General features: G+C 39.7%; 1 protein-coding gene across 1 annotated transcript in view; it reads right to left on the reverse strand.

The window, feature by feature from the left end:
• ryr2a (ryanodine receptor 2a (cardiac)) overlaps positions 1 to 10,858 on the reverse strand; it is a 124,207-nt gene that overhangs the window by 32,192 nt on the left and 81,157 nt on the right. The window contains exons 57-73 of the mRNA XM_016468347.1: positions 10,252 to 10,367; positions 10,105 to 10,169; positions 9,901 to 10,022; positions 9,585 to 9,634; positions 8,730 to 8,790; positions 8,338 to 8,576; positions 8,115 to 8,196; positions 7,276 to 7,406; positions 6,660 to 6,980; positions 5,594 to 5,834; positions 5,434 to 5,521; positions 4,002 to 4,094; positions 3,542 to 3,712; positions 3,405 to 3,464; positions 1,747 to 1,881; positions 1,253 to 1,365; positions 1,077 to 1,173 (exon numbers count right to left, since the gene is read on the reverse strand). Of these exons, the coding sequence (XP_016323833.1) occupies positions 1,077 to 1,173; positions 1,253 to 1,365; positions 1,747 to 1,881; positions 3,405 to 3,464; positions 3,542 to 3,712; positions 4,002 to 4,094; positions 5,434 to 5,521; positions 5,594 to 5,834; positions 6,660 to 6,980; positions 7,276 to 7,406; positions 8,115 to 8,196; positions 8,338 to 8,576; positions 8,730 to 8,790; positions 9,585 to 9,634; positions 9,901 to 10,022; positions 10,105 to 10,169; positions 10,252 to 10,367 (2,185 nt within the window). The remainder of the gene's footprint in view (positions 1 to 1,076; positions 1,174 to 1,252; positions 1,366 to 1,746; positions 1,882 to 3,404; positions 3,465 to 3,541; positions 3,713 to 4,001; positions 4,095 to 5,433; positions 5,522 to 5,593; positions 5,835 to 6,659; positions 6,981 to 7,275; positions 7,407 to 8,114; positions 8,197 to 8,337; positions 8,577 to 8,729; positions 8,791 to 9,584; positions 9,635 to 9,900; positions 10,023 to 10,104; positions 10,170 to 10,251; positions 10,368 to 10,858) is intronic.

Raw genomic sequence — 10,858 nt, forward strand, 5'->3', positions numbered from 1 at the left:
AAAAATGTCAATATGTGGGAGTAAGAGAAGAGCAGACATATGGATAAATCTGACGACGCAAGAGAGAACTCAACTCGGTCTGGTTTTCTGAGCGCAGACACTGAAGCATACACACACACAGAAAGCGCCTCTCACAGCGCACGAGTACTCTCTCACATCGCATGAACGGAGAATTACACACAAAATTATGTCAAATTGTCCGTTTTGATGAGTATTCACGTAAACAGCAGGGAGAACGTGTATCAGTACATTGCATCCATTGCAGCGGTGCATTCGGTTTTAAAGGGACAGCAGCCTAATTTAGTTGCTATTGTCCGACTCATTGATGTTAATCAAGCAACAAAAGAAAGACAGAAAATCACGCACTGCTCTTGACTGAACAACTTTAGTAGCCCTAAAGATTAATCTAAATTTATTTATAGAAAAATAAATATGTCTGCTTGAAAGAATGAAGGATATGGTAAACAAGTTGCTATAAAGAGGAAGAATATGGTAAACAAGTTGCTATAAAGAATGCATAACTAGCCGATATAACCATTGGTATTTCATTAAAAATAAGACCATGTTTTGTTCTTTATGAGAAGTGGTTTTATTTAATTTTAACATAAAGGCATGTTGTGTGTCACCGCAGTTAAATCAGTGTCTATCATAAAACCTTAATATCAAACCTATATAATGAGTTTGGAAATTTTAGAGAAATGCTTAATAAATGCACTGTAACTAAACCCATTAAATTTTAGCCGACTAAATTTACTGTAGATTTAGTCGACTAAAACTAAAAACAATTCAGATGACTAAAATATGACTAAAACTAAATCAAAATTTGCTGTCAAAATTAACACTGCATGTAAACATACAGACTGCTCCATCAAAACACGCCTTCCGTGCAGAACGAACATCAAAGAACTCAAGGATTCAGAATTTAGATTCTAGTCATTCTGGTTCAAGTTGTCTCCTCGTTTTGTTCAAAAACAACAGCGTGTAAAACGGCACATTATGCAGCGATATCATCTGAAAGTTCCTGCTCTGCACATCAAATGACGTCTGAATGGATGTTGTGTGTAATAAATACGCACGGCCAAATCCTCAATCAGCTTGTCCTCAAAATAATGCTCTTCTGTCTCGATCCAGGACTTCTCATAACCCTGGAGGAACAGGTTCACGGCTCTGTGCCTGAGAATCAGAGAAGCAGAATCAGGAATCACTGAGATCATCAGAGATCATCCAGATCCAGGAGACAGAAGATCTTCACCTGGGTAGGTTGTAAAGCGGCGCCATCCTGAAACAGGCCACTACGGCTCTCTTCCTCTGTTTAGACAGCAGCTTGTGCCACACGGCCTTCTTACTGCGCTGAGGATGTTCGACCTGCTCACACAAACACATCATCTGTGACACGCACTATACAGCAAATCTCATCTGCTTCATTTCTCGCAAAATGTAACTATATTGCAGTAATCTGCTAAATGCAACTATAAGGCATGAAGATACTAGGTTATTATAAACATCAACATTCCGATTTTCTGTAAAGTCGCTGTAAAAATTGTTTCTAAACCAATTTTTTTAAAGTGCATGAGCTCATTAACATATACCCTGCCTACATTTACATATCAACTCCTATTCGAGAAACTGCCCTGATGACACCTGTAGGCAGATGTCAGCCAATCATAGGAGAGCTCATTTGCATATGAAAGTCTAGAATATGAGTTTGACGTTAAAGTCACAGTGCTTTACTAGAGTAACATTAACCTGATCGAGGTGGAAGAGCACGTGTGCGATGTTCAGCACTCTGTAGACGGTCTTCTCGGGGTCAGACGTGTCTTCGCTGCGGTTGGGCATGTCTTTATACAGCGCCATCTGCCAGCGGATCGCAGGATCCTCCAGCTGCACACACACACACACACGCACGCACGCACACACACCGATGAAGCTGCCGTGTGGGACACTGAATGATAACATGCACAGCGTTAGCAGTGAGAAGCATGCGTGTTTTAATCACAAATGTAAGGTTTCTGCAGGTTTACAGTCACTGTGCTGCTCATACTCACCCGCCGTATCAACTAGTTGCTGCTTAACTGCATGAAGTCAAACTTTAGGGTTAAGCTCATGTCACCTCAAACTACCAATGCTTATTAAACATCAATGACTTTGAACCACTTTGTGTTGTAAATGGCTGTCAGTGTGAACGGATCTTCACAGGACTTGTGTTTGTGATGATCATAAAGCTCTTCTGATCTACGGCTTCTCTCACTCTTACCAGTTTATTGCATGCAAACACGTTTCTGCGGCTGATGTGGGCGTCTCTGTGCGGCTCGATCTGCTTCAGAGGAGCTTTCACATGTTTAGAGGTGAAGTCCACAGACGAGGCCTTCTTCAGGAGGGACGGGTTTGTTCGCGGGGGACGCTGGGTGACGCGTTTGTGAGGCGGGATTTCTGGACCCGCGGCTTTAGACTGACGACTCTTCATCCACTTTAAGATGATGATGAGTCTCTTGACCAGCTTTTTGAAATGTAAAGCGCGGTACTGATGCATGCAGACAGACACATGAGGGATGAGACGGAGATGAAGTTACACACATGCAAGAGATCAAGGGTCAATGACATGTGCGGATGTACAGGACTGCAAAGGAAAAATCTCGTTGGCAAATGTAATATTTGTGTTAATTTTGGTTTTATACTTTTAAACAAAATATCAAAATGACTTTAATTCAGAAACTGAAAATATGTTCATCAAAGAAGATCAGTATCCAATTTGTTTAATGATGTATAAATATTGAATTTAAATATGTATTTAAACAGATGAATAATTTAAAGGTATAATAAATATATTTAGATACTTAGATTTAGATACAGATATATATTTTTAATTGCATTCATTTCAAATTTTTGTCAAATGTGTGTAATTGCCCAAAAATAATATGACAATGCAATTTTTTTTTTTTTATTATAGTCAAGTCTAATCACCTTTATTTCTATAGCGCTTTATAAAATACAGATTGTGTCAAAGCAGCTTTACAGGAAAATAACGTTTCAATGATGCAAAGAAAATTCAATTGTGCTGTAAAGTAATTATTATATTTAATTATGTGTAAGTATTTAATTTAAATAATATGTATTTAAATAAATTCATTAGAAATTATACTTTTTTTTTTTTTAAATGCACTCTTTGGAAAAGGTGCTCAATTGCTAATAAAATCATTTAGAAATGCAATCAAGTTTTTTTTTAATTTTTATAAATTGACAGATCTGGACACAAAAGGAGCGTCACATCATTGACCCTTAAATGGTTTCTGATCACTGGTGCTGATGTGTTTCTCCACTGTGATCAGAAACGCAGGACTGAAGGGGTGTGATGAAGAGCAGATGAAGAGCAGATGAAGAGCCGGATGAGCGGAGCGTCAGCTCACCTTTCCCTGCAGGTGGAGGTTGTTCCGTATGGTCTCTCGCACCTCGTCCTCAGTGTCTTTCTGCAGAACAGGTTCAGCTTCATTACAAACGGCTCTCAGTGACGTCACTAAAGCAGAAGCGTGTGTTCATGCAGTACCTGTGTGAAGCGGCTCTTGGCGAGTCCGATCAGCTCCTGGTCTCCCGGCGCGCAGATGTTCAGTCCCACAGGAAGTAAGCGCTTGAGAGCGGCGACGATCAGAGACGTCTGAAGGGAATATCGGTCACCGCGCTTCTTCATCTTCTTCCTCTCCTGATCCGACACGGCTCCCTTTTTGCACATGGTACCATCATAATGCCAAAATATTCTTTAATCTACCTTATGTTTCCATGAATACACCATAATCATTCAATAATATGATACAAATCAAAATATCATGTAATATCACAATGACAGCATCATTGTACCAGAGTACAGTAGTTGATATAAGATCAGCTTCGACTAACACGGTCATATAACGTCAGATGTTTGCTCAGTATAGAACCCATCACACCGATGGAAAGTGCACAAGTTAAACGTGAGTGTGTGTGTGAGTGTGTGTGTGTGTGTGATGTCGTACCTTGGACATCTTGGATTTGGTATCAGTTATGAGGAAGGACATGTTGTTGATTTCATTCTGAACCACAAAGTTCTGCTCTTCTCTTTTAAAGTTCTGTCGGGGAACAAATAGGAAATTTATCAAATGTTGTTGACTTGTCTGAACCAAAGGATTCACTAAAGACTTCAGACGCTTTGAACACCTCAATACCCAACTTCACTCGTGTTTACAGATGATGATCTGCTTTAATATCTTATATTTGAGTTTTATATTTGTGACCCTGCAGCACAAAAGCAGTAATAAGTCGCTGGGGTATATTTGTAGCAATAGCCAACAATACATTGTATGGGTCAAAATTATAGATTTTTCTTTTATGCCAAAAATCATTAGGATATTAAGTAAAGATCATGTTCCATGAAGATATTTTGTAAATTTCCTACCGTAAATATATCAAAACTTAATTTTTGATTAGTAATATGCATTGCTAAGAACTTCATTTGAACAACTTTAAAGATGATTTTCTCAATATTTAGATTTTTTTGCACCCTCAGATTCCAGATTTTCAAATAGTTGAATCTCAGCCAAATATTGTGCTATCCTAACAAACCATACATCAATGGAAAGCTTATTTATTCAGCTTTCAGATGATGCATAAATCTCAATTTCGAAAAATTGACCCTTATGACTGGTTTTGTGCCCCAGGGTCACATTTGAGTTTTATATTTGATATTTGATATTTGAATTGGATGATATGTCTGATTACTGCTCACTTATGTCACATTACACATTCAAAATGTCTGAATGTCATTCATTAGATACAAAACATCAAATCAAGTGCCATTTATTGTGAATAAAGATGCACAAACACACTTTACAATCAGAACATTTGACTGACAGGAATGCTGAATCAACAGATGTAGTGTTGAAGATGAAGACAGTCAGTATTGTGTGTGAATGAAGTTGATAGTTCATGTGATTCTGTGTGAATCTGAGTGCATACATCCACTAAAAACCACCGAAACACCAGCTGATTCAAACACACTGAGACTTCAGACATCATGATGAAAAGTGCTGCTGTGTGCGTGTGTCTGTGTCTGTGTGTGTGTGTGTGTGTGTGTGTGTGTGTGTGTGTGTGTGTGTGTGTGTGTGTGTGTGTGTGTGTGTGTGTGTGTGTGTGTGTGTGTGTGTGTGTGTGTGTGTGTGTGTGTGTGTGTGTGTGTGTGTGTGTGTGTGTGTGTGTGTGTGTGTGTGTGTGTGTGTGTGTGAGAGAGAGAGAGAGTGTGTGTGTAAGTGAGTGTGTGTGTAAATGAGTGTGTGTGTGAGAGTGTGTGAACACATGCAGTGAGACCAAAGTGTGTGTTCAGAGTTTTCATTACTTATTTACAGTCATGGCTCTGTAAATCTGGGCTCTCTGATTGGCTCGTGCGCCGCTGTCCGTGTGTGTTTGGCTCACATGTGATTTGGCCCAGAATATAAAGACTTCGGCCACCATACGGAATAACTCCTCCGCCTCAGTGTTCGGCTCCTTCAGCCACTTCGCTCTGAAAGACAAACAGCATTCACTGATGCGGCTCAGCGACGGTCCGATCGCAGCGCACCGGAGCGTCTCTCACCTGTTGTAGTCGACGAAGCGTATGAGCAGCGGGTAGAAGGCGTACAGGTCTCGCACCAGGACGGTGAACTCGTCCAGAATGAGGAGCTCAGACTCGGACATCTCGCCTCGGCCCTCCGCCTTCATGTGCTCCTCATCCTGCAGCACCGTCGCCGCCTTCTTCTTCAGCTTCTCCATCAGCGGCAGGAAGTGAGTCTTCAGCAGCTGAGACTTGGCTTTACCGATGATGGGCTGAGAAAACACTGAGACACAGAGAGATGTGACTCATTAGAAGCAACAAATACTCTGAGGAACGCACTTCACAAAATAACATTTCACGGATAAAGACTAGTGCTGTCAAACGATTAATCGCATCCAAAATAAAAGTTTTTGTTTGCATAATATATGTGTGTGTGTACTGTGTATATTTATTATGTATATATAAATACACAGACATGCATGTATATTTATTTATAATATAAATTATATGAATATAAATATAGACATGTAAATATTTTCTTTATATACATATATATATACAGTGGTGTGAAAAAGTGTTGGCCCCCTTCCTGATTTCTTATTTTTTTGCATGTTTGTCACACTTTAATGTTTCAGATCATCAAACAAATTTCAATATTAGTCAAAGATAACACAAGTAAACACAACATGCAGTTTTTAAATGAAGGTTTTTATTATTAAGGGAAAACCTTTCAGATGATGCATAAATGTCAATTTTGAAAAATTGACACTTATGACTGGTTTTGTGCTCCAGGGTCACATATATTACTATATAAATACTTTAATTATAATTAAACAGATAATTTACAAAAATGTGGCTATAAATAGAATAAAAGTATTTGTAATTATTCTCTGAATTTCTGATTAATTAAATTTCATCAAAATAAAAAATCAAATTCGGTATAAAGATAATTACATTAATCCTATTTAATTGATGTCTTATTGACTTTGACAGGCCTAAAAATATATTTGTGATACACACAGTACATTCATTTAAGCTCTTTATTTCACTCTTTATTTCATGTTTGAAAGTGAAGTACATTTCCGACATATCCCATCCTCTGGTGTACCTGCGAGTCTCTTCATCCAGGCTCCCTCGTCGATGCCCAGGTTGTTGTAGATGATCTTGAGGATGTTTCCCAGCAGCGTGTTCATGTGTTCGGAGGTCAGCGAGGTGCAGCAGCTCTCGGCGCGCTCCGGGATGCTCTCGGGTCCGTGTTCCCACCAGTGAGACATGTAGCTGCACAGCATGGGCAGCAGCACCTCCATCACGTGAGGCATCTGTGTGTAACGCATGCCAGACTCGGCCAGCTCCATGATCTCCTCCAGCGCTCGCTCCAGAGACGGCACCAGAGCACACACCTCCTCCACCTGAGTGGGGAGACCCAGCGCTGCAGACCACACACACACAAACACACACACACCACTGCATTAACACTGCACACTCTCCAGAACAACACTTACCATAATAGTAAACCACAACAAAAATATACGTACCTATAAGATTCTTTCACCAATAACTTCACATATTTCATCACAAACATAAGAAATCTTTTTCAAATTTCCATGCAAAATTATTTCACCCAATCATCTGAATTGATCTGAATAATGACACTATTGTTTTAAGAAGAGCTGCTTCATAGCTGAAATACAGATAAAAGTGATTTTTCCTGATGTGTGACGTACCTGCTCGCTCTCGGGAGCTTTTGCAGTTGTATATGGAGAAAGTGTTGTGTCTGTTCAGACTGGGCTCCAGGAAGGCCACAGGAAACGCACCTGAAAACGCAGCCAAACACTCGCCGAGAGCTGGGCGCTGCCTGAACACAACACACAACAATCAACTACGACCGCTCACATACACACAGTGCTCTTCAGCACATGACCCTGGAGCACAAAAACAGTTATAAGGGTCAATTTTGTGAAATGCATCATCTGAAAGCTGAATAAATAATCTTTCCATTGATGTATGGTTTGTTAGGATAGGACAATATTTGTCTGAGATACAACTATTTGAAAATCTGGAATCTGAGGGTGCAAAAAAATCTAAATATTGAGAAAATCATCTTTAAAGTTGTTCAAATGAAGTTCTTAGCAATGCATATTACTAATCAAAAATTAAGTTTTGATATATTTACGGTAGGAAATGTACAAAATATCTTCATGGAACATGATCTTTACTTAATATCCTAATGATTTTTGGCATAAAAGAAAAATGGATAATTGTGACCCATACAATGTATTGTTGGCTATTGCTACAAATATACCCCAGCGACTTAAGACTGCTTTTGTGCTCCAGGGTCACAAATATCAGACAACTGAAGTCTGCTTCAGTCTGTTTTGAATCACTTTGCTTTAATAAGAATAAATCGCTTTGTTCAGGATGAATCAATTTGTATATAATGCATCACTTAATTTAGGATGAATTCACTTAAGATGAATCGCTTTGTTGTATTCCTCACTTGTAAACTGCTTTGGATTAAAGTCTGCTAAATGAATAAATGCAAATCAAACAGACGGTTTATTACCTCTCAACATAAATACTTTTACTGGTTCCAAGTGAGTACAAACTGTTCAGAATCCGATAGCAGGAAACCTGGACATCATCCACTGCAACGACACAGAGAACATGAGATCTGAGACACGCTGCTGTTCACTAGTGATACGAGATAATATATAACGGCTGATATTAATATCTAGAGAGCAGGAGTCTGATACGATGCAGATATATTCAGAAGGAAGGTGACTCACGTATGAGATCCTCTCCGAACAGGTTCTGTCCGATGTGTTCGAACAGCGATGAGAGGACAGGCAGCAGAGCGATGGTCGTGTAGTTTATGATCTGTGTGACTCCTTTGGGCTGCATGCGCGCGTGTGTGAACTGACCCTGCCGCAGGTTCTCCATCGTCTTCTCCAGATCTTCTGCTCCGTTGTCAAAAAACGCCCTCAGAGCTGCTTTGACAGAGTCCTGGCCGGTTTTCATCACGGTCCTGGATGCGAAATGCAAGACAAAAACAAGAGCGATGCCAGAGAGATCAACTGAGATCAGTTTCATCATATACATCTCAATCAACATGTGTGTCCTTCATATATTTGTGTACTCTAGTAAGTGTTAATCTAACATAGGGGTGTGTGTGACTAACCTGGCGTCCAGCGTCTGTCCCAGGATGTGCAGGCAGTTCACAATGGACGTGGCATCATTCCCTGAGAAACACGACGACACGCATTACTCATCTCAGACACACGGACCATCCAACCCATCAGGCTTCAGTGGTTTCCACACTCTCTAGTCTCACTAACAGCATCTAACTTTAAGCTAGAGTTTCCAAACAGCTTAAATCCACAGAGACGCACGCGTCTTATCACACGATGGCACACTGAAATGTGTCCCTGGAGCACAAAAGCAGTGTTAAGTCGCTGGGGTATATTTGTAGCAATAGCCAACAATACATTGTATGGGTCAAAATTATAAATTTTTCTTTTATGCCAAAAATCATTAGGATATTAAGTAAAGATCATGTTCCATGAAGATATTTTGTAAATTTCCTACTGTAAATATATCAAAACTTAATTTTTGATTAGTAATATGTATTGCTAAGAACTTAATTTGAACAACTTTAAAGATGATTTTCTCAATATTTAGATTTTTTTGCACCCTCAGATTCCAGATTTTCAAATAGTTGTATCTCAGCCAAATATTGTCCTATCCTAACAATTCATTTATTCAGCTTTCAGCTGATGCATAAATCTCAATTTCACAAAATTCACACTTAAGACTGGTTTTGTGCTCCAGGGTCACAAATGATCAAACACATCGCAACCTTGAGCTCCACCAGATCTTCTTGGACAGAGATTTTAAACTTATTTCATCAAGTCTAATGCTGTTTGAGCTCAGATAAACAGCTTCGGGAGCAAGAACCTGATATCAGTCTCAAAAACACCTCCAGACTCAGAAAACCACCGCAAACACTCTTCAAACGTGACAGACAGCACCTTACCAAACAGTGAGATCCGGTGCCGCACCAGAACGGCCAGTTTACAGAACAGGCTGAGAGTCACAGGAGAGAAAAAACATCAGGATACAGAGGAAGACTATATCACAGGGAGCATAAATCACAGCACAGAAGAAAACCTGCACGAGAGAATCTGAAGTATTCTGCTTAAAACACACTTCAGCTCCTGCAAACCTGTATTTTGTTTTTACAAACTGAGGAACAAATTAAAGCACGTTTTTATTTTGGCAGACTGACGCTGCACATGTTTAGTCGTACTGAAGGCAGATTGTTTAAGTTCCAGCAGACACACACACATCACCTGGTCACCATCTCCTTCTCTTTATTGGAGGCGTGGCCGCCGCTGCTGATTGGTCGAACGGCGGTGGACAGGAAGTAGAGCCGATGGTTTTTGAAGTACTGGTCCACCAGCGGCAGCACAACCTGGAAATGAGCGAAATAATAATTCTATCAGTGTATGAATTTAACTGACTGACATGACGTGAATCCGTCAGATGAATCAGACCTTCCCGAAGAATTTGACCTGCTGCTCGTGGGGGATTTTCTCTCCTTTCGGTCGAATTCCAGCATCTGAGATAAAGACGAGAAGCTGATGTGATGATGATGATCAGTGATTCTGAGATCGATGCAGGCATTAAAGAGAGCATCTCACCGTACTCCAGCATGTGTGCGTGAGCTTCATCCACATACGTGATCAGCTGCTGCAGAAACGTGTAGGCGAAGCGTTTCTCTATGGACGGAGCGTCCAGATCCTGTTCTTTCATAGCCCTGCTCACACACACACACACACACACACACACACACACACACACACACACACACAAGACACACCACTCTGTGATGAGAATTACACTATAGTTCAAAAGTTTGGGGTCAGTAAGCCTTTTTTTTTTTTTAATAAGTTAATATTTTTATTCATCAAGGATAGAAGACATTTATAATGTTACACAAGATTTCTATTTCAAATAAATACTGTTCTTTTGAACGTTCTATTCATCTGTGAATCATGAAAAATACAATGTATCACAGTTTCCACAAAAATATTGTGCAGCATGACTGTTTTCAACATTGATAATAATCAGAAATGTTTATCAGCATATTAGAATGATTTCTGAAGATCATGTGACACTGAAGACTGGAGTAATGATGCTGAAAATACAGCTGCGCATCACAGAAATAAATGACAGTTTAACAGATATTCACATAGAAAACAGCTGTTTGAAATTATAATAATATTTCACAGTTTTTACTGTATTTTT

The sequence above is a fragment of the Sinocyclocheilus anshuiensis genome, unplaced genomic scaffold, assembly GCF_001515605.1.
Source record: "Sinocyclocheilus anshuiensis isolate Anshui unplaced genomic scaffold, SAMN03320099.WGS_v1.1 scaffold652, whole genome shotgun sequence".
Classification (NCBI taxonomy): domain Eukaryota; kingdom Metazoa; phylum Chordata; class Actinopteri; order Cypriniformes; family Cyprinidae; genus Sinocyclocheilus; species Sinocyclocheilus anshuiensis.